We start from the raw sequence: 22328 nt of genomic DNA, 5'->3' as shown, positions 1-22328 counted from the left end.
CATATGGATTACTGTTAATTTATCATGTTGATCTGTTCTGTACGACATCTATTGCACGTCTGTCCGTCCTGGAAGAGGGATCCCTCCTCAGTTGCTCTTCCTGAGGTTTCTACCGTTTTTTTTTCCCCGTTAAAGGGGTTTTTTTGGGGAGTTTTTCCTTATCCGCTGTGAGGGTCCTAAGGACAGAGGGATGTCGTATGCTGTAAAGCCCTGTGAGGCAAATTGTGATTTGTGATATTGGGCTTTATAAATAAAATTGATTGATTGATTGATTGAAAACACAAAACAATCTTATCGTTGCAGTATAGAGTCGGCCAGCGACACATAACAGAAATATTGCACACATCATGTTGCCTCCAGTGCCTTAAAGGGACATTGTGTAACATTTTCAGTTGTTTATTGGCAAAAATTGATGTCTGCATTCATAAATATGTCATCACTGGTGTACTATTACCTCCACCAATAATCTGGTGGCGTTTTCGTTGAGAGCCAGGCCAGCACTGCGTGACTGAGGAGCCGAAGGAGAGGAGCAAGAGGCGCTTCGCTACTACCCTGGCAAATCTGAAACAAAGTCCCACTCTTTGAGCATAATGCAGGATCATGCATATGCAGCATCATGGGAGACGGAATCCTTGTCACCAAGAAAGCAAAAGGGAATAGAAAAGGCAGCGTGACCGGCGAATTAAGAAAACGAAGGCCCACATCGGGGTAGCCTTTCCCAGGTAGAGAGAGCTGTTGAGGGAGAATGGTAATGCAATCACAGGCCAGTGCTGCTGTTGGCTGTTAGCCGCTGTTAGCAGCCAGTCGCTAACAGCCTCATCCCTCGCCTCACATCACTGCGCCGCTGTTAGCTGTTAGCCGCTGTTAGCGCTGGCCTGTGATTGTATTACCTTTCTCCTTCAGCAGCTTTCTCCACCTGGGAAAGGCAACCCCAATGCTGACCCTTGTTTTTTTAATTTGCCGGTCACGCTGCCTTTTTGATTCCCTTTTGCACTTTCTTGGCGACGAGGATTCCGTCTCCCGTGATGCTGCATAATACATGATCCTGCATTATGCTCAAAGAGTGGGACTTTGTTATGCGGCAGTAGTGCTGCTGGCCACTAACAGCTGTTAGCGGCGGAGTAATGCGAGGAAAGGGATGAGGTGTGTGAGGTTGAGCCACTTGTCAGTTGTCAAAGGACAAGACGTGAATGGTTTGTTTCAATTTACATCCGCCCCAACAGTCCTACGTTGTAAACACAGCCAGCATGGTGAGGAGGGGGTTTGTCAACTCACGTCGCATGCCTGAATGAATACTCCATGTAGTATTGGATGACATGGTTTCATCAATGTTATCATAGCTTTTTGGTTCACAGCGGCTACAGTTGTTGCAATATGTGTTTGAAACAGTGAGGCGCTAGAGTGCGCCATCTGTTTGAATACAATATATGATTTCAATGTTAGATGGGAGAAATTTCTTCACACTGTGGCTTTAAGTATGTGTGAGCTTTATGTCTTGTTTCTGGATGCAACCAAGTAACAAGCAGATGGGGGAGAAGGGGCTGTATGGGGTGTGTGGATGGTGTGTAAGCCTGTAGCAATGCAGAGTCCAGTACATAGATCTTGTTGTAGTTGTGATCAGTTGTGATAGATGACAGTAGTAGATGTAGAGACATTGGGGGTTAAAGTGCTGGAATAATGTAAAACACTAGAAATTAAAGTGCTGTAGAGCTATTTTCCAAGAGCTGTTAGTTACTTTGCAAAGTACATGGTAAACATTTGAGCCTGAGACAAAAAAAAAGATAAATAATAAATAAATAAATAAATAAGAGAGAGAAGTAAAAAAAAGAGAGAAATAAATAGATAAATAAATAATAAACAGCAGCCAGAGGAGAAGGGACTGTTTGGGGTGTGTAGATGGAGTGTAAAACTGCAACAATGCAAAGTCCAGTTCATAGTTCTTGTTGTAGTTGTAATTAATTGGTTGTAGGAGTCAGTTATATTGTAAAGTGCATGGTAACTAAGCAGAGAAAGGAGAGAAAGAACCATAGAATAAAATAAGAGAAAAAGGAGAGAGAAAAAAAAGAAAAGAAAAGAAAAAAAGACATATCGCTCTCTGGGACCAAATAGCTCTGGAAACATCGCGAGAGGTTGCGACTCCAGGCGACACAGAAAGGTGGATTTCAGTGTGATCCGGCCCATACTGAGACATACAACATCAACTTCTGTTAAAATCGAACACTTTAATGCACAATCCCTCACAAATAAATCTGACCTCATCCATGATCACATTCTGGATGAAGGGATTGACATCATGTGTCTCAGTGAGACCTGGCATCGACCTGAGGTTTACTCTGCCTTGAATGAAGCCTGCCCCCCCGGCTACATCTATTGTGAGAAAGCCCGCAGCACCGGCCGTGGTGGTGGCCTGGCCATTTTACATCGTGACCAACTGGAGTTGACCCCTCTCCCCCTGCCAAAACTCTCCTCGTTTGAGTGCCTTGCCGCAAAGTGCAACCCCCCCCGTCCCATGACAATACTGGTGATTTACCGACCTCCCAAACCTAACCCAGCCTTTGTCCCTGAGTTGCATGACCTCCTTACCACTCTTTGTTCAACATCCACCAACGTGGTTATTCTTGGAGACATGAACATTCACGTGGACACTCCTTCCTGCCACTCTGCATCCGAGCTGCTACAACTGCTGGACAGTGTCAACCTAACACAGCATGTGAACGCCCCTACACACTCCAGGGGGCACACCCTCGATCTAGTCATTACTGACTCTGCTGCCCCAATTACCAACCTGTTGGTGTATGACCTGGGCGTATCGGACCACATGGTTGTATCTATGGAGATGCAGTTCCCCTCCCCTCATTCAAAACCCAAGTGCCAGATCTGCCTCAGAAACATCAAGAACATCAACCGGGATGCACTGGCCTTGGACCTTCAAAATCTCACTCCTCCAACGGTCTTATCAGTTGGTGACCCACACAAACCAGTTGGTGATTTAGTCGGTTTCTACAACACAACCCTGAGTGGCCTCCTGAACGTTCATGCCCCTGTGAGGACCAGGACAGTTGCATTCTCGCGCTCTGCCCCCTGGTTCACCAGCGAACTGAGGGAAATGAAGACGGCTGGTCGTGTCCTTGAGCGGCGCTTTTTGGCATCAGGATTAACTGTGCACAGAGTAGCCTACAGAGAACACCAAAAGGCCTACTCCAAAGCCCTTAAAGATGCACGATCAGACTTTTATTCCAAAATCATCAGTAACAGCCCCGGCAATTCCAAAAAGCTATTTTCCACTATACACAACCTCCTTAAACCCCAAACCCAGGCGCACAGAGAGACCACCGAGAAGCAGTGCAATGACTTCATGTCCTTCTTCAGAGCTAAGGTAGATGGCATTCGCTCTCTTCTCCCTGGCTCCTCTACTCCCCCTGCTCCAGTTGTCGTCCCGCAGCTTGAAGACTCCCAGCATCTCTGTTGTTTCTATAACACCACACAGCAAGAAGTTGAGCGCATCATCGGGGGGATGAAGAATTCTACCTGCGCCCTGGATCCGTTCCCCACAGCCCTGGTGAAGGCGAACATTGCTGCCATTGGTCCCCTGATCACCAGTGTCATCAACCTCTCCCTGCAGGCTGGCCATGTTCCGCCAGCTCTCAAAACTGCCATCATCACTCCCTTCTGAAGAAGCCCACTCTGGACCCGGAGGCCCTCAGTAGCTACAGGCCCATCTCCAACCTCCCGTTCCTCTCCAAGGTGCTGGAAAAGGTAGTGGCCGCACAGCTCCAAAACCACCTCAAAGACAACAACATCTTTGAGAAGTTCCAGTCTGGGTTCCGGTCAGCTCACAGCACTGAGACAGCCCTAGTAAGGGTCTCCAACGACCTGCTGATGGCGGCGGATGCTGGATGTCCATCCCTCCTTGTCCTCCTCGACCTATCAGCAGCGTTTGACACAGTGGATCATGCCATCCTACTGGATCGTCTGCACTCCACCGTTGGTCTCTGTGACCTGGCCCTGAGCTGGTTCCAGTCCTATTTGGCCGGACGAACCGAGTGTGTCTCCCTTGGGGGCGCAAAATCTTCAACGCAGCCTGTCACCTGCGGTGTCCCCCAAGGATCTGTCCTTGGCCCCCTCCTATTCACTCTATACATGCTCCCCCTCGGCCGTGTCATCAGCAGGCACGGCGTGTCATTCCACTGCTATGCCGATGACACGCAGCTCTATATCAGGACGGAACCCACCCCCCCTTCAGCCCATTCATCATCTCCATCACGAGTCACTCTGACAACCTGCCTGGAGGAGACCAAGGCGTGGATGAATCATAACTTTCTACAACTCAACAGCTCCAAAATCGAAGCCATGCTGGTCGGTACTCCACATCAAGTACGATCATCCCCCATAACCTCTCTCACCTTTACTGGTCAGGTCATTCCACTCTCCGCAGCAGTCACCAACCTGGGTGTGAGCATGGACGCCCACATGACCTTCGACACCCACATCAATCACCTGTGCAAGAACTCCTTCTACCACCTCAGGAATATTGCCAAGCTCCGCCCCACACTCTCTCTGCCCGATGCTGAAAAACTGGTACACGCCTTTGTCTCCTCCAGGCTGGACTATTGTAATGCGCTCCTCATTGGGATCCCAAGCAAGAGCATTCACAAGCTCCAGTACATCCAAAACAGCGCTGCTAGGATCCTGATGAAGGTGCGCAAGTACGACCATATCACTCCCATCCTGAAATCACTGGCTCCCCGTGGAACGCAGGATCGAATATAAGATCTCCCTCCTCACCCACCAGTGCGTACACGGAGATGCCCCAGCCTACTTAAAGGAACTCCTCTTCCCCCAGACTTCATCACGTACCCTCCGCTCCAGCACAGCCAACCTCCTCAGGGTCCCGAGAACAAAGCTGCATAGCATGGGTGATCGAGCCTTTTGCTCAGCTGCCCCCAGTCTGTGGAATGCTCTCCCTGACCATCTGAGAGCACCACAGACTGTGGATTCTTTTAAACGCAACCTTAAGACCTACCTTTTTACAAAGGCCTTTTACTAGCCTTTTATATTTGTCTCTTTGTTCGGTTTGTGTTGTTTTCTTGCTTTCTTGTAGCACTTTGAGATTTTTTCTAATATAAAGTGCAATACAAATAAAATTTATTATTATTATTATTATTATTACATATATTGTACATTAACTCATTAACTGTGGTTACAAATTTGTGTACTTTTTAGCCAGTTCTTAAGATTTGTTTTGAAAGTGGCATATGTATTACAGTCCCGTATCATGGATGGTGTACTATTCCAGATGTGGCTACCTGCAAACGAAAGTACTGACTGCCCACATGAGGTACGCCTGAGCGGAATTACACAGTCCCCTTGTGTGGTGGCCCTGGTCGTGTAGCTGATGTTTTCATTCTGCTTAACATAAACAGACATTGGGGGCGGTGTTAAACCTTTCAAGATTTTATATATTGCGCAGGCATACTTAAACTTTGTGAAATTATCAAAAGTAAGAAGAATACTTGAATAACTTGAATATATTTACTGGCACAAAACAGTCTGGTTTGTGGCTTATGTCAAATGTAGCGTTAACTGAACAAATGAAAGGTGTTGTTGGAGTGTTAACTTGCTAATCATTTTCTAGCTACTGGACGTTCACATCCAAGCTAACACTGTGCGTCCATCTAAAAGAGCAAAACGTTAACGTTACCCTGCAGCTTTTACAACCTGACACTTATGATTGCTCTAATAGAATTTAAAGTGTCATTATATTCAATGCAATAGAATATAATGCATGTGGGTTTGTGGCTTACAGACACAGAAACATGTTCAAGTGATTTTATTCACATAGGAACTTTCAGTAAGCTAATCTGCTAATGTTACTGTCCTGTCGTGCACTACAGTGCTGAAGTTAGCTTGCGACTCGTCGCATCTGATTCAGAATGAAAGGAAAAGTTTAGGGGAATATAAATACTGATATTTAGCGGGGGATACTCCATTTTTGCACCACTTATACTTATTAAAGTGTTAGGGCCCTATTTAGATGGTCTAAAGCGGACAGCGGAGGGTGCATAATCCATGTCGCAAGTGTCATTGCTATATAGATGCAGGCGCAGTTGTCATTTTCACACCTTGCGCCCCCGTCATCTAACTGGCAAATGAACTTGCGCTTCTCTGGGTGTGTTGGTCTAAAAATGAGGAGTGGTCAGGCGCAGTCATGGCGTGTTGCTAGTTAGATGACGGGAAAAGCAAATGCACCAGTGACCAACAAAAACCTGGTCTAAAGTCAACGGCGCAGTATTTCGCTGTTAAACAAGTTAGTAATATGCATCTCTAAGCGGGTGCACAACGTGCGTGCACTCTGCTCAGACACACACGGAGCAGCCACACATATGCAAAAGATAACAAATAAAAATATGATTACAGTGTGAAAGATTATTATTGTGCACATTAAAATATTTATCAGAAACACATCTTAATGGTCAGTCATTAATCAGAATGATCTAATCGCAGTAATAATGATCATCATAATCCGGGAGGTCCAAGCTCACAGTGTCTGAATATACAGAACTGCGAGCAGACCTCCACGGGCTGATGATGCATAGCCTGTAAAATGAACTTGTCTTTCCCAATTGAATTATGATCATTTTGGCATGTAAATCACAAAATCAAAGATGTGAAAACGTTTGATAACGTTTATTTTGACATAAACACAACAATAACCAGCTTCTGTGAACTAAAAATGTAAACTTATAGCCCTACAAGTACAAATGTATATTTAAAAAAAAAAAGCTTTCAGAATGTAAAACTGAAGATCATCTTGTCAGGAGGAGGAGGAGGATGCACAGCGGCCACACAGCCCGCCGCACAGCCGGGGGCACCTGGGGGAAGCTCCGCAGCCCGCGCACAGCCAGACCAGACGGGCCCAGGTGCAGCCACGGGACCAGCCCTTCCTGCACCTTCGGGCGGGGTTCAGGATGCTGGAGAGGGAGCTGGGTTCTCTAACCTCCTGGGTTAAAATAAAATTGAATAACTTACAATTTGTTGACAGCGTTTCTCCCATGTGCACGCGCTCTCTCTTTCTCTCTCGCAGTCTCACTCTGTTTCTTTTCTTTTGACTTTTCTAAGATGACAGATGCTGAATATATACTGCCTATCTGATGCTGTGGCTGTTTGTGGTTGGCTGAGAGGGATGTGAACTTATTAGTTTGCAGCTGTGTTAATCAAATCAGGTTGGGTTTCCATTACGTGTGCCAAACGTGCCAAACGGTGCCAATCCCGTTTGATCTGACATCAGATGTGACGGGACAGTCGATATAGAGATACATTTATCATTTCCTCAGCTGTAAACGCTCACTCTTTCCAGTTTGTAGGTCCGCCATCTAACTAGCTCTCCGCCGTGCGCTCCAATCGTGCCTCTCTTAAAGGGAATGAAAGGTGACACTCTGGTTGGCTTATTGAATGATACACACAAAACACACCCATGACTAATTCACAGAGTAAGTCCAACCCTTTTAGGCTCTCCACCATGGCGCACAGTCTGAAAATGTGCTGTCTAACTAGTAAGTGACTGGGACATGCCCATGCGTCGCACGCCTGGCGCTTTGCGTTTTAGACCATCTAAATAGGGCCCTTAGTGTTAGACATCGTAGCAAAAACGCTGTTAAACACAGTTTCAGAATTTTGAAACCTTTATTTTGCTTATGAAAAAAGGGTGATTTCACTGATATTTATGAATCAAAAACCACTAACGTTATTCTTAGACTTGTCAAATCTAGACTAAATTACTAAGGACACTTACTAAGACTCACTAAAACACAGTTTAAAATTTGTGAAACCTTTATTCTTTTGGGGAAAACTGAAAAAAGGCGATTTCACTGCTTTTTTCCCACCCAGACCACATTAAACAGATTTGACAATGTAGAGATATTGTGTGATCATATTTCAAAAGGTAAAAATATGTCTAAGTATAATAAGTATAGTGTTATTTGATCTGGACCTGGTCTAATGTGGTTGATGGAGGAATATCAGTGAAATCGCCCTTTTTCTGTTTTCATAAGCAAAATAAAGGTTTCACGATTCCGAAACTGTGTTTTAAGGCTTTTGCTATGATGCATAACACTCTTTAATAAGTGTAAGTGGTGCAAAACAGGAGAATGAACCATTAGTAATGTTTCCCAGAACTTTAACTTAACTGGGAATCGGAAGCTACAAATCAGAAGCTAACTTTAGTGTTGTTACTGCTCTGGATAAACTTTCCTCCTTTGAACTTATATACACTTATTATTGCTTTGCTGCCAATTGGCAGCATATCAAACATGTCCTATGCTGCATTTAGGTTTTGTCAGTAAAATAAAATAAAAGGGAAAGTCACTCATGCTTCTGGTTTCATGGCTTATTGCTAGATGACTTGTTGCAAGCTTGTTCCACACGGTAATTGGAAATTAACTGCAACTTTTCCATTATTAATGTGCTACATATTTGTAATGGTCTGTTGACAAACTAGAAATTAGGCGCTGATTTTAGTTAGCTATACAGTATTTCTTGTATAGCCTTACATAGACCATTAATATTGTATTTATTCACAGTGCCAGCAATGATGGCTTTGCGGCTGTGTGGCCAACATTTTGATGGCTTCTCACCAACTGGGAGACATCATGGCTGTCAGAAATCCAGATATCTCAGACTATATATTATGGTTAAGAGACTGAAACTAACAGTTTTTTTTCTATAGGTTCAACATATGGCCAAGGTGCACCAGCTTCTTTCCCCTCATTTCAACCTCAATCCTGTCATCTTCATCAGGAGTGGAAAGGAAGATGAAAAAGAAGGACAAAATGAAGCAATGCAAGAAAAACTAAGAAATAAAGAATTAAATGCTATCAGTTTACTTATTTTGAAATGTACTTACCCTGTAACTAAATGTAACTATGGAGAACTATTAGCGCTTTAGAATACAGCCCGCATACCCTGCACTGGGTCGGGTACCCGTGGGTACAGCTGATTTGCGGGTGATTTTTTTAAAAAAAAATTTCCCGGGTTCGGATCTGGGTGGAAAAAATAACATGCGGGTCGGATCGCGGGTTTTAGATAAACACATCAGTCATTAGTTCGGTAATCTACAGATAACTATCTTGGTCATTATTTACTCTCTGAGGATAGCCTCCACTATTCGGTCATTGATTCAGCTGTTTACACGCATTTCATCATCTAATAACACAATTTGTGATTGGACGGCAGAATCAACATGGCTGCCACCGTCTAACAAGCGCCGCTTCCAAAACAGTAAATAATTATTTAGGTATTTGAGAAATAAGTGGATAAAACGTACAACTATCACTTTATAATGTTTCTGAAGTGTTTCCCTAATGGATTACTTCTCTCCTCGATGGATTCTAAAAACATGTGACGGCTTGTAACTGCTGAACGTCGCTCTGGACAGAATGTAAGTCTGTTATTACACATGTAAAGTTCCTTTACATAGATTAAAAGTTTAAAAGCATTAAACGTAACAAACTAGTGGTTTTACACTCGTATGGGAGAAGAACACAGAGGGTTGATGACGGAGCTGAAGTCAGGTTTTTATTGTGACAGCTGCTTCATTCAGGTCGTTGTTTACTTACTGGCATCTTAACTGTGGCGATATGCTGTTCAATATTCAGCCAATACGACCCAAAATGATTACTTTAAATCCGGGTTACGGGTCGGGCTGTGGGTCGTGTTTCAACGGGCGTTGGCCTGATGCGCGGGTTTGCAGTTTGGGTGCGGGTTTGTACGTCCCTGGGTCGGGTCGGGGCGGATCTTGAAAACTGGACCCGTGCAGGACTCTGCTTTAGAATACAGCCCGCATACCCTGTACTTACCTTGTAACTAAATGTAACTATGGGGGAACAATGAGTGCTTTTATAGCTTTATTTACCCTGTAACTAAATGTAACAAGAGGAAAACTACCACAGCATATATCACTTGTTCTGTAAATACAGAGAACAATGTGAGATGTTTGTTTTGATTTTACTTGCCTCAAAACATGGAAGAACAAACTGTAAATTAACTGCACAGTAAGCTGTCAGTAAAGCATATCAAGCATAAGCGTTGTGTTTTATCTTGCTATATTTGTATTTACTTCCTGGGATGAAAGGAAAGCGAGCATAGAGCTGGAAAAAGGTGAGCTTGCATGTTGAGGAGCCGTAATGCCGGACGAACACAATTGCCAGGGAGCAGACCTTCAACATTTTAATGACTTCAAAATTGTCAGCGTGTTTACACCAAAACACAAGTGAGTCACATCTAGGGTGGGTGAAATCTGTCTGCCGACGGCAAGCAGAGTCATGAAGTCAAGTAATGTAAAGCTGGTGAGGTGAGCGACAGCTGAGACGATCTTCAGACGCCAACAGTATCCATGACAACATACTGTCACCTGGACCTTTGTTCTGAAGTAAACGTACAGATGTACCCTGTAGTGGTATAGGCTACCCCCTAAAAATATAAAGGAACAATGTAGATTGACTGTTTGTTTGTAATTAGGTCATTTTGAAATAAAATCACATCTGATTTATTACTTGCTGCAGAAGTCTTCCCTCCATCTTCCCTCCGATTTTTCAGTTTTACTGTCATACTGTACCATGTAATAATAGAATAAGTACCCTGTTATTAAAAATACCTATTGTATAAGTTCTCTGTAAATTCCCCCCAAACGTCCATATTATTGATCAGCAGGTCGCACATACCCTGTTATACTTTAACTACTAGGTACCTATTCTATTACAAGTTCTCTGTAAATTCCCCCCAAACGTCCATATTATTGATCAGTAGGTCGCACATACCCTGTTATAATAGAATAGGTACCCAGTAGTTAAAAAAAACTATAATATAAATTCTCTGTAAATTCACAAATTGTTAGCCCCTAATTCCATAACTTAACATCTTGTTCCCCTGTACCTACATATATGTATTGGTACGTACTACACTGGTACACCGTTAGTACAACAGATTACACCGTAACTACCCAGTAGTTACGACCTGCCCCTTGGACACTGTTCTTACACTCTTCTCAAAAGATGTGTTGGAGACTGTAGGTCCCACAAGCTCCCTCATTATCAATAGTAGTCTCACAAATGGAACTGTACCATCCTGTTTTAAACATGCTATTGTCCAGCCTCTCATTAAAAAGCCAAACCTTGTCACCCCTGTATTAAACAATACAGTGTTATGCTGACGACACACAAATTTATCTTCTGTTAAACCCAGGGGATTCCAGCTCCATCACATCCATCCTGAACTACCTTCAGGATGTGAAATCCTGGTTGGCTACAAACTGTCTTCAATAAACAATAACAAAACAGAGGTTATTGTTTTTGGTCCCCCCATCAACACAGCCAGCATACAGCATAGTCAGTCACGTAGGACCACTCATAGCATATGTTTATAGCCATGCCAGGAATCTTGGTGTCATTTTTGACTCTGCCTTTAAATTTGACAAACAAATCAACACTGTGACCTCAAGACGGTAACCACTGCATTCATCTCCTCAGTGCTGGACTACTGTAAGTCCCTGAACTCAGGTGTCTGCCAATCACCTTTGTCTCGTTTGCAGCTGGTGCAGAACACTGCAGGAAGATTTCTCACTGGTGCCAGGAAAAGAGACAACATTACGCCAGTGGTAGCATCTCTGCACTGGCTACTCATCAAATTCAGGATTGATTTTAAGGTTCTTTTATTTGTTTTTGAAGCAATACATGGGCTGGCACCCCAGTATATCGCTGAACTCCTCTGCCCCTACTCCAACTCTCGACCTCTTAGATCCTCCGAACATTATCTTTTAACTGTTCCACAATCGAAGCTTGTGGGTAAGGGAGATTGTGCCTTTGCAGTTGCTGCTCCAAAGCTCTGGAATAGCCTTCCCCTTTAAATCAAATGCCCCCCTCAAATGACACTTTTAAGACAAATCTTAAAATGTACATGTTTTCAATGGCCTTTGGTTGTCTGTAGTGATCTTAATATTTTAGCATTTCATCTTATCTTTTCATGTTTGTAATTGTTCTTACCAGTTTTATTCTGTTTTATATTTGTGTACATTCTGTATTGCTATATATTTGTGTTATTGTGTTGTTGTGTTATCTTGTACAGCACTTTGGTCAGCTGTGGTTGTTTTTAAATGTACTATATAAATAAACTTGATTTGATTTGATTTGATTTGATTTGATTTGATTTGATTGGTTTGTAAATCCATAAGAACATATCTATCTGTTCACTACAAGGGCCACACTGGGAGAAAGTAATGTGATTTCCAAATGTCTCCCATGTTCCTCTCTTTGGCAGGTTATTTAACTGTTTCCATTGAACCTCTTCCTCCTGTTGTCATTGGAGACACAGTCACACTCAAGTGCAACTTCCGAACAGACGGCAACCTCCGAGAAATTGTGTGGTTTCGGGTGAGCTCACAGGTGAACAAGTGCTTGCCAACCTCTGTCTATGGTTATCTATCAGCCCTCACTGTGTCTGTTTGAGAATTTTCCTGTTGAGTGTAGAGTCATACATACAGGTTAGTAAGTTTTGCCTTATCCCTGTTTTGTCAAGAATGTTGGTCCTGTGTTAGAATTGGGTAAAATGTAGATGTATTGTATGTGTTCTCCTTGATGGTAATTTATTTGGTTCTTTTTTTTTTTTTTTTTTTTTTTTTCAAATATATTTTTTTGGCCATTTTGCCTTTAATGGACAGGACAGACAAGCATGAAGGGGGAAGAGAGAGAGGGGGGATGACATGCAGTGAAGGGCCGCAGGCTGGATTCAAACTCAGGCCGCTGCGGCAACAGCCTTGTACATGGGGTGCCTGCTCTACCACTAAGCCACCAATGCCCCAATTTATTTGGTTTTTTGTAGGCACAAGCAGGACTGAAAGGGTAACCAGTTTTTTTCAACCTGTAAACTATTTTCACATGTTTTTGTGTCTAAAGCCTCATTTCCGCCAAGCAGTACGGTACAGTACAGTTCTGTTTTTCTGTTTGCACTGCTAAAAGTTGTGGATAGTACCAATGAAACCGTTCCGTACTGCTCCCATTTTTGGTACCCCTTCTGTTGGGGTAACTAGCACACCGATCTGATACTAAAAGGTGGAGCTGTGAACACTGGAGTCAGTTATCCTCCATCTGGACCGCCACTCACACAGGCTTATGTAATCTCTGTTCATACTTTGGAGAGTCTTATTAGTAGACTGTAACTATAAATTGACAGGATGTTTTGCTGCTGTAGAGAAACAATGGCTTAATTCACTGGGCCGACTGCTGGCAATTTTTAAGGTGGAATGTTAACTTGTAATGTTACTCAATGCATGAGTTGACGACGGGAATCAATCAACAATAATTTCACTTACAACTCTGACCATTACTCTAGCTTTTATATGACATACACTTTTAGTGATGAGTGGATCTTCAACCAAATTGGTTTTGACCAGGTTATGTGAACTGCATTCTAATCCACACTTGGAGAATAAAAAAGCGTCATGGAGCGTTGTTCCTGTGGGCTCCAGTAACACTAAACCCCCAAATTTGTCAGCCTATTCTGTTTGGTTCTGAAAATATCTTGTGTAACCCCATTCTGTGGACGATAAACGAGATGCAGACTTTCCTCTGTGTCATGGGTAATGAGGAAATACAGTGAGTGCTGCATGGAGCACTGAGTGACAACAACTTTGCCCACATCTAAGAGTACTGTTTGCTGTGGAAACACTAAATGGACCCAGGGTCTGCATACCATGTCTGAAGGGTTACTTTTGGTTCCATAGGTACTATACTGAAAGTGTTTGGTGGAACACACCAGACTCCATTTAAATAAACATTGATTTTGTTATTGTAAAACACACTTCATTCAAAGAAGAAAAGAGAGAAACAAAATAAAACTCACAGAAACTGTCTTGGTTCGTCTTTAAACTGTTCCAACAATCACCAGTTATGATTTTGTAGAACTTTACTTTAAATTCACCCAGTTAGATGTGAAAGTATGCTGGTTCTATACATGGTAAATTATTGTTAATTTAAATGGAGTCTCATGTGTTTGGTGATGCCAATTTCAGGTGTCTGTGTCTTGTTGAACAAAAAGGATCTTATAATTTAACAAAAAGGTTGACCTCTGTAGGGATCCCTTACATAAGTTGTCAGACACTTATAATAACAATCTGAGACTGTCAGTGGCAAAAACAAACACTTTTAGTGGGCATAAATTGATGGTACACATTTGCCAGCATGGACAAATCGTGGTAGCTTTTGCTGCTGCTGGTTGCAGTGGTCTCACTCAATACTGGACCAGCTGCAAAGATTGTTGTCCACATTAGTCACTTAGACACAAAAACATGGGAAAATTGGGTCCAAGTTGGAAAATACCGAAGTAACCCTTTTAGATTTAAGTCTAGTTAGCAGCCTGGGAGCCTGTGCATAGGCACAGAAGTGCTTTTCGCTAATTGCTAATGTCAGCATGCCAACATACTCACAATGACAATGCTAACACAATAATGTTTAGCATGTTCATCAACTACTGGCAACCAATTTTGATCATCTCCAGAGGCCAGAAGGTGTCATGAAGAGAAAAAAAACAAATGTGTTGACACAATCTAATCATTTTTGCTCTGTAAGAATTTGTCAGCATGATTTAATAATTTATGCCCCAACACAGGGTGTGGAATTATAAATATGTTTTGATCTGCGATATTGAGAGTGAGTGTCTAAATTATTACTTGTGGCTGTTTGACATAATTTTTTTTTTTTTTAGCTAAAGCAATATTAGAGTCTCCGCAGGTATAAAATCCTCACAATGCTTGGGACACAATTTGCTGGAAGTTAGGGCGGGGCCTCTTCATTGAAACCTGCACCAGTAGAGCTCGGCAAGATTTGGATAAATACATCATTTATTTGGATTAATGTCTCCAGGAGTTTTTATCATACAAGCGTGAAAAAAAAAGAAACCTCATACTTTACACTTTCCAATGCGTCCACTGCCACATAAAGAGATTTTTTGATATAACGTGATTTAGATAAAACATAAACGTTTTTAAATGAATCATTCACAGCAGAGATAGAGCGCTAAGTGTCCTCCTCCCCCCACTATTCACATGATAACAATGTGCTTTCATTCTGTCAGTTTCAATCGATGTTTTTTTCGAGGGGAATCGCGGTGAAAACGGCAGTATAATGTATAATTGGCGCGGTTAGCTGTTTCAGAGCAGCGCAGCTCATCAGATCAGATCTGCTATTCATATTATTGTAGCGGTGACACACACATAAAATATGGATCACTTTGAAATGACAAAATAATTCTGTGTGTGAGTCTGTGGTTATACTGTTAGAGATAATTTAGAACTTTTTAAGCTGCTGTCTTTACTTCATTATTCCACTTACTCTTAAATATGATCCAGAAATATATTCTCCCTAAAAGTCACGTGATTTTGACAATACTGATACATTTGTTTAAAACTGTACAACAACATTAGAAAGTGCCAAAATGATCACAGTACCCTGAAACCTCCTCAGTCTGCTGAGGGTTAATGACATACACCTGGGGACACTTGTTAGCCTGTTCTGATGTGTGTTTACTGAATGCTAGGGAGGACTCTTGCCTTGCCTCTGCAGGATCCTTGACATTGAGAAACACCCGATGTCAAGCTCAGCTCACATCCCAGCTACATCAGCTGATCTCAAGCAGCCCAATCAACTGATGGATCAGCTGACTGGTGGAAAGGAGTCAGCTGAAAGATCACATGATTCCTTTATTTGCAACCAATTGGCAAATCTCATTCAGGGTGCCCTATTTAAACTGCTTTGTTCTGCCTATTGCTGCTTCCTCTGCAAGCTGCTTTGCAAACCACCTTCATTCCTGTTCCCATGGGGGTCTTTGCTGCTGCTCTCCCTGCCTTAGGTTTTCTATGTAGGCGCATGGAAGGGCAGGAAGGTTTGTTCTCTCTGCCTTAGGCTTTCCTCGTATGCATGAGGAAGAGCGGAGAGGTGTGCTCTCACTGCCTGAGGCTTTCTGCTTTGGCACGAAGAAAGGCAGAATGGCAACAGAGCCATGCCACCAAATATAATACTGCAAATGGGAATAAAGGTTGTTTTTTTTTTTTGTTTTTTTTTGACAAAAGTGGTCCTGACTGGTGTATAGTTTTTGGACTGTTGTCCACACAAAACAAGCTATTTTAAGACATACACTGGGTCTACAGCAACCTTTCACTGATATATGACACAGACCAAAAGCTTTTTTAATCTTAATCTCTTAATATTAATTTTTAATTCATGTCTACATGATCACAGCTGCTGTATTTAACTCAGTAATGCTAATGTACTTTTGCCTCTCAGGTGAGTGAAGGAGGCAGTGCCAAGCAGAAGATTTTCACCTATGATGCCATGTACAACACCAGCTACTCTCATATGGAGGACAACCGCAGACAAGAGGACCTGGTCTACCAGTCGACAGTGAGGTGAGACAGTCCGCTATTAATGTTCAAGTTGTATTGTGTTCTAATAAGCCATATCCTTTGAGAGACAGAAAAGTTTTGGGTAACATTCTCACCTGCAGCATGCTTTCTTTCATCAGTGGAGGAATAATAGTAGAGAGAGTTGAGATTACAGTAAAAACAATGGGATTTTCCACTTTGTCTCATCTTAAGGACATGACGTGAAAATAACAGGTATTATTAGAAAACACACTGTGATCTTTGTAACTGTATATGATTAGGCTTCCCGAGGTCCAGATGGAGGATGACGGCCTGTATGAGTGCCATGTGGGGATCTATGACAGGAGCTCCACAGACAAAGTGACTCTAGCCTCTGGCAGCATCACCCTCAATGTCATAGGTATGGATTTATTTATTAGACCATATCTTTAGCGGAAACATCAAGTGATTATAAAACTCTTTTGGATTCGTCCTGTGGGTAATCTCTATAAACACATCGATAAGCATGAACTCAGATAGATAAGCTGTGCAGGATCTGTTGGCGACAGGAAGATTTTAGTTTTGGAAATGTACTGGTTTCTGTTTTTAGTTTATTTGTGGTGTGAGTACATCAGTCATGTCTGAGTGTAAACAATCCTTGTGGTGAGGCAGAACACACTGGCTGAAATGCAATCCTATCCGCTATCATTTCACAACAAGTTAGCTTTATATATATATATATATATATATATATATATATATATGTATATATTTTTTTTTTTTTTTTTTAAATTCATCTGCATCTAATGGCAACCACCAGCGCGAAAACTGAAGCCAACACAGAAGTACCAACATGGAAGTGCCAAAAACTGCAGTTCCTTAAATGTCCACGTGAGACAGACTTCAGAAGCCAGTCAATCCCCACAGACCCCCATGTTAAAATTTTCAACTTTATAGCAACAATAAACCATGTTTACAGCCTGAAGCAAAAATCAGTTTTGGTCTCTCTATCTAAATTACCAGCTCATGACAACTGTATGTGGGCAGAATTTTTATAAAACTCATCTGTTTACATTTTATTAAGGCTTAAAGTTACCCATAACTAAGGGTGTGCTGCTTTGAGTGATAAGCTGTCTGCTGATACTGGGTCTCATTCATAAAATGTCAGCAGAACAAGTTTGTGTGTAAACTGTTTGAAGAGGGAAATTTACATGTATTTGAGCATTCATCAATATGTTTGTAGCTCTGGTCTTTCCGTAGGTACTAATAAAATCTACACCTGCTTCTGACTGCTCGTAGTGCTTGTGTAAATAAGAAATGCACATAACTATTACTTGTCCTTATTAGAAATTACAATTTTAATTCATATTGTGCTCTGTTATGTTCACAAAACGCAGATGCCTTCAAAACACGTAGCTAAATTAAACGTGACAAAAGATTAGAAATTTAACAGTTGGTAATTAGCAAATTTAAGCTTCAGATTAGGTTTCTACATTTCTGGCATCCCGTTCCCACTTGATTCAATCAAGGGAGAGAATTCCACAAAGTTAAATTCTGTTGGTGTGTTGAGACTGTAGGACATGCCATGTTTTCTCTTTTTTAGAACATGTAAACTTCTGTTTTGCTTCAGAAAAGCAGCTCTGAAGCTCCGCTCGGTGCTCCGTTCCGCTCGCCTCTCTCTCTCTGTTGCTCTCCTCTCTGACAACAGCAGCCCCTCCCCCTCTCATGCACACCTGCAGTCACACATTGAAAATGAGCGACATACAAGGGGGAGAAACGGTAAAGGAGGATTTATGCCTGGTACACACTACACAACTTTTCTGCCCATTCTGAAAGTCACTATGTCACATTAAATGATTGTGGAGTCATAAAATCGTACCGTGACTTGGCCAACAGACATGACACACTACAAGATGGTACTCACCAATTATCCCCAGTCATCTTTCACGATGTGTGTGATGTCATCGGGTTATTCTTGTCCTATTTTTATTACTTTTACTATTATTTCAGTCACTGTGTCTGTTCATGTGCCAGCCGAAATGTTGTTGCAGTCACCTAAAAAGTATCAGCAGATGGCAGGAGCTCCATTTGAAGTGCCGTATGTAAACGTACAAGCTACTCTATCCTCCACAACCAAGTTCCTATAAATGTTTCACAATAAAAGCCTATTTAGAAAATAGGCTTTTATTGTGAAAAAAAATCCTATTTAGAAAATGGAGGGATTCTCTCAGCCAAGGTTATAAAGGGCTTTTAATTTGAAACTAGTTCTGGAAATGTTGAGTTTGTATTGATGGCGCGATGAATTAACTTTATCAAGGCAACAGGAGTGGATATAAAGTGAAAATATAAAAACACAGAGGGATTAATAAATAACGGCCCGTTTATAATGTAGTCTGTTTCAAATGAAGCTGGTAGCCTCTGCAGTTGTGGTCAGTAAAAGCTCTGCCACTAGTTTTTTTTTAAATAAATTTTCAAGATAAAACATGAACATGTATGACAGAACAAACAAACATTTGGTTCACACACATTTATCAAGACAGGTGAGAGATTCAGGAGTCACATCCCACACAAAGAAAACAAACAAATAAGTAAACAAATAATATATATGTATATATGTATATACATATATACACGTGCACAAACACATACACACATATATACACACACACACACAAAGTAAAATAAATTGAGGGCACACTGCCATGCATAATACATCCACATGATCGGAGAGAGGTGCACAGAAATAAAGGCACACCTACCACTATTTTTCAATTTTCTTACTTTAAGTCATCTGGTGAAATTTTTTGTATTTATTAATACAAGCCCTACATTCTACTGATCTGTGTCAACATTGGATAATAATAAAAAAAAAAAAGTTTTATGGCATTAATTCTACAATTATGTATTTATTTCTTAATATTTTACATAGAGTTTTAGGAGTTGAGACATGAAACAATTCATATCCCATCCATTTTTATTTTATGCGCTGGTATCAGATCGGTACTCGGTATCGGCAGATACCTAAGGTTCAGGGATCGGAATCGGTATCGGGAAGGAAAAAGTGGTATCGGTACATCTCTAGTTAAAAGTATAGTTAAACTGGCTGAAATGTTCCCACATGATGATCAAGCAGCAGTCTCAGCTCAGAGATATCCCCTGCATACTGACTCACCACTTAACACTGATTGTTTCATTACTAGATAAATACTTCAAAGCTTAGATTGTCTATTTATTTTATTTCAATTAATAAAAAGCACTTCCATGTTTGAGTGTCTTCTTTGTATTTTCTCTGCAGTACCTCCCAAGTCTATCTCTGTGGTGGCAGCTGACAGCCCGGCTCCTTTCAGCCGCTATGAGGCACAGAACTTCACTCTGGTTTGCATTGTTACAGGAGCAAAGCCAGCTCCCATGGTAAGATGTGGCCTTTTTTCTCTTTATCTCTCTTGAAGGATTCCATAGCTGAATTTGCGTCACTGCTTTGTGTGCTAGGAAGGAAAGCTCCATCCATCCATCATCCATCCATCCATCCATCCATCCATCCATCCATTTCTGATCATGAAAAACACTCTAAAATCTTTGGAAATCATGACAAAGTAAAATACGTATGAAATTAGGAACACCACTGGATTTGAAATGTTAAGTGCTCACAGACAGAAAGCAAACAAACAATGGCCCTGCTTGATGCCACAGCTACAGCTTTGTTTTGTACCCTCTGTGACCTCTTTGGAAAATGTATTACGAGGATTAGAGAATAGCTGCTTAAGCGATAACAGTCAAGTCCAGTGAAGAGTGGTTCATACATCCTGAATGAATGAGACAAACACATCAGCAAGATAAAGATGCCACATCTAATCATAATGTTGATAGAATACCACTTTATTTAATTTTCTATTTTTTGTTTTTATCTGTTGAACTGCATGTTCAGTGGCTCCTTTATTTAGTCACCTCTGCCCATCACTAGGTTATTGCAGTTGTGGTAAATAATGATGTTGACAGACAGACACCAATCTCTCTGGTCACAGGAACATGTATTCTGAGTATTAAACCAGATCAACACAGGAAGGGGACATCCAATCCAATCAAGCATATCTCCACATGTAGTTTGTATCTACTGTCTTAAGACCTTATTCTTATTTTGAAAAGCAGAGGTACTCACATGTTTTTCTGGGACTTAAAAAATGTCCTTCAATGAATGATTAGAGAAAAGTCAAATCAAACATTGACTGAAGAAATTACTGAAATCGTGAGTGAACAAATAATTTTTTCCTCTTCATTTGTTCACTCCATCTTGAGGGCTAATCAAATATTAGTCAAACTGTGTGCTGAACTGAACCAGTCATTCCCAATTAATGCAATTCAGAGACAGTTCAGGGATCTTAGTATGCACCATACACCAAATTGAAAATGGCAAACTTTTTCCTCGCAAAACTTTAGTGCAGCTTTGGAGCATTATTTAAGATAAGATAAGATACACCTTTATTGATCCCACAATTGAGAAATTCCAGTGTTACAGCAGTCAAGGGTAAAGAGTCAGATTAAAGATTTCAAAATTTAAACTTAAAAAACTTAAAACTTAAAAACTAGGCATGCTAAATAAAGAACAAAAATACAAGAAACGGTGATAAATAATAATAATAATAATAATGAGAAGTGGATAAAAATGAGCACTGAATAAAAATGAGCAGTGGATTAAAGAGAGCAAATGTAGTGCAAGAGATTGTATGTGCAAAAAACAGCAGACAGCTGTGGTGTCCATAAAGTGTCCATAGTGTCCATAAAGTGTCCATGGTGCAGTTTACTGTGAGCAGTGCTGGTTATGTAGCCTGACAGCAGCAGGCAGGAAGGACCTGCGATAGCGTTCCTTCACACACTTTGGGTCAATCAGTCTATCGCTGAAGGAGCTCTCCAGAGGTTTTATCTCCTCCTGCATGGGGTGGGAGTCATTAGTCCTCAGAGATGACAGCTTGGCTGTCATTCTCCTTTCTCCCACCACCTGCACAGAGTCCAGAGAGCATCGCAGGACAGAGCGGCCTTCTTGATCAGCTTGTCCTGTCTCCTCCTATCTGCAGCTGAGACACTGCTGCCCCAGCAGACCACTCTGTAAAAGATGGCTGATGCCACCACAGTGTCAAAGAAGGTCTTCAGGAGCGCCCCCTGCACTCCAAAAGACCTGAGCTGCCTCAGCAGGTAGAGTCTGCTTTGGCCGTTCCTGTATAGTGCTGTTATGTGATCAGTCCAGTTCAGTTTATTATTAAGATGCCCCCTTTTCGACAAGAAAGCTTTTCCAATGGTACCAATGGATGCCTTAGGCCCTTTAGTTTAATATGATACCTGTGTCTTCACTGTAGCTTTAAAACTGAGCCTGATACAGCAGATTTTATTTGCTAAAAACGACTCTGTCTCACTCCTCACCTTCAGCTTTACCTGCTGTTTAATCACATTTTTTGGTGAGGCACTTTGACTTAGCTGATCAGGCAGCAGTCCACCTCATATGTTTACATTAGCAGCGCTTGTGAGTTCTGTGTCAGTTGGACCGCACCATTTCACAGAACCAGATCTGTTCATAGCCTATCCCCTGAACAACGAGCTGTTCTGACCTGAACCATTTGAGGTCAGTGCCTAACACCCACCACCTTTGTACATGCATAGAAAAAATTGTATTTCCGGTAGCCAATTTTCTTTTCCTAGGATGGCAAAGTCATGACCAGCACTGCTATGCCTTACTCTGCCTCTGATTGGTTTACCATGACACTCTTACCCTAGCCCCAAACAATCTTACTCCTCATGCCCAAACCTAGCCAACCCAACCAATACAAACAATGAACACTAGCCAATCAGAGGGAGAGTAGGGCAGGTCATGCCTTCGCCATCTTAGGAAAACAAATTGACTTCCAGTAGAGGGTGACACAGAAGTGGATTTTCA

General features: G+C 41.7%; 1 protein-coding gene across 1 annotated transcript in view; it reads left to right on the top strand.

The window, feature by feature from the left end:
* The window catches only part of LOC125892003 (immunoglobulin superfamily member 21-like), a 437371-nt gene that overhangs the window by 67861 nt on the left and 347182 nt on the right, over positions 1-22328 (top strand). The window contains exons 2-5 of the mRNA XM_049581701.1: positions 12310-12434; positions 16329-16450; positions 16708-16826; positions 19701-19816. Of these exons, the coding sequence (XP_049437658.1) occupies positions 12310-12434; positions 16329-16450; positions 16708-16826; positions 19701-19816 (482 nt within the window). The remainder of the gene's footprint in view (positions 1-12309; positions 12435-16328; positions 16451-16707; positions 16827-19700; positions 19817-22328) is intronic.

Source organism: Epinephelus fuscoguttatus, linkage group LG7 (genome assembly GCF_011397635.1).
Source record: "Epinephelus fuscoguttatus linkage group LG7, E.fuscoguttatus.final_Chr_v1".
In the NCBI taxonomy this organism is placed as follows: domain Eukaryota; kingdom Metazoa; phylum Chordata; class Actinopteri; order Perciformes; family Serranidae; genus Epinephelus; species Epinephelus fuscoguttatus.
The sequence above is the reverse complement of the archived record's forward strand: the minus strand, read 5'-3'. Positions and strand labels throughout refer to the sequence as shown.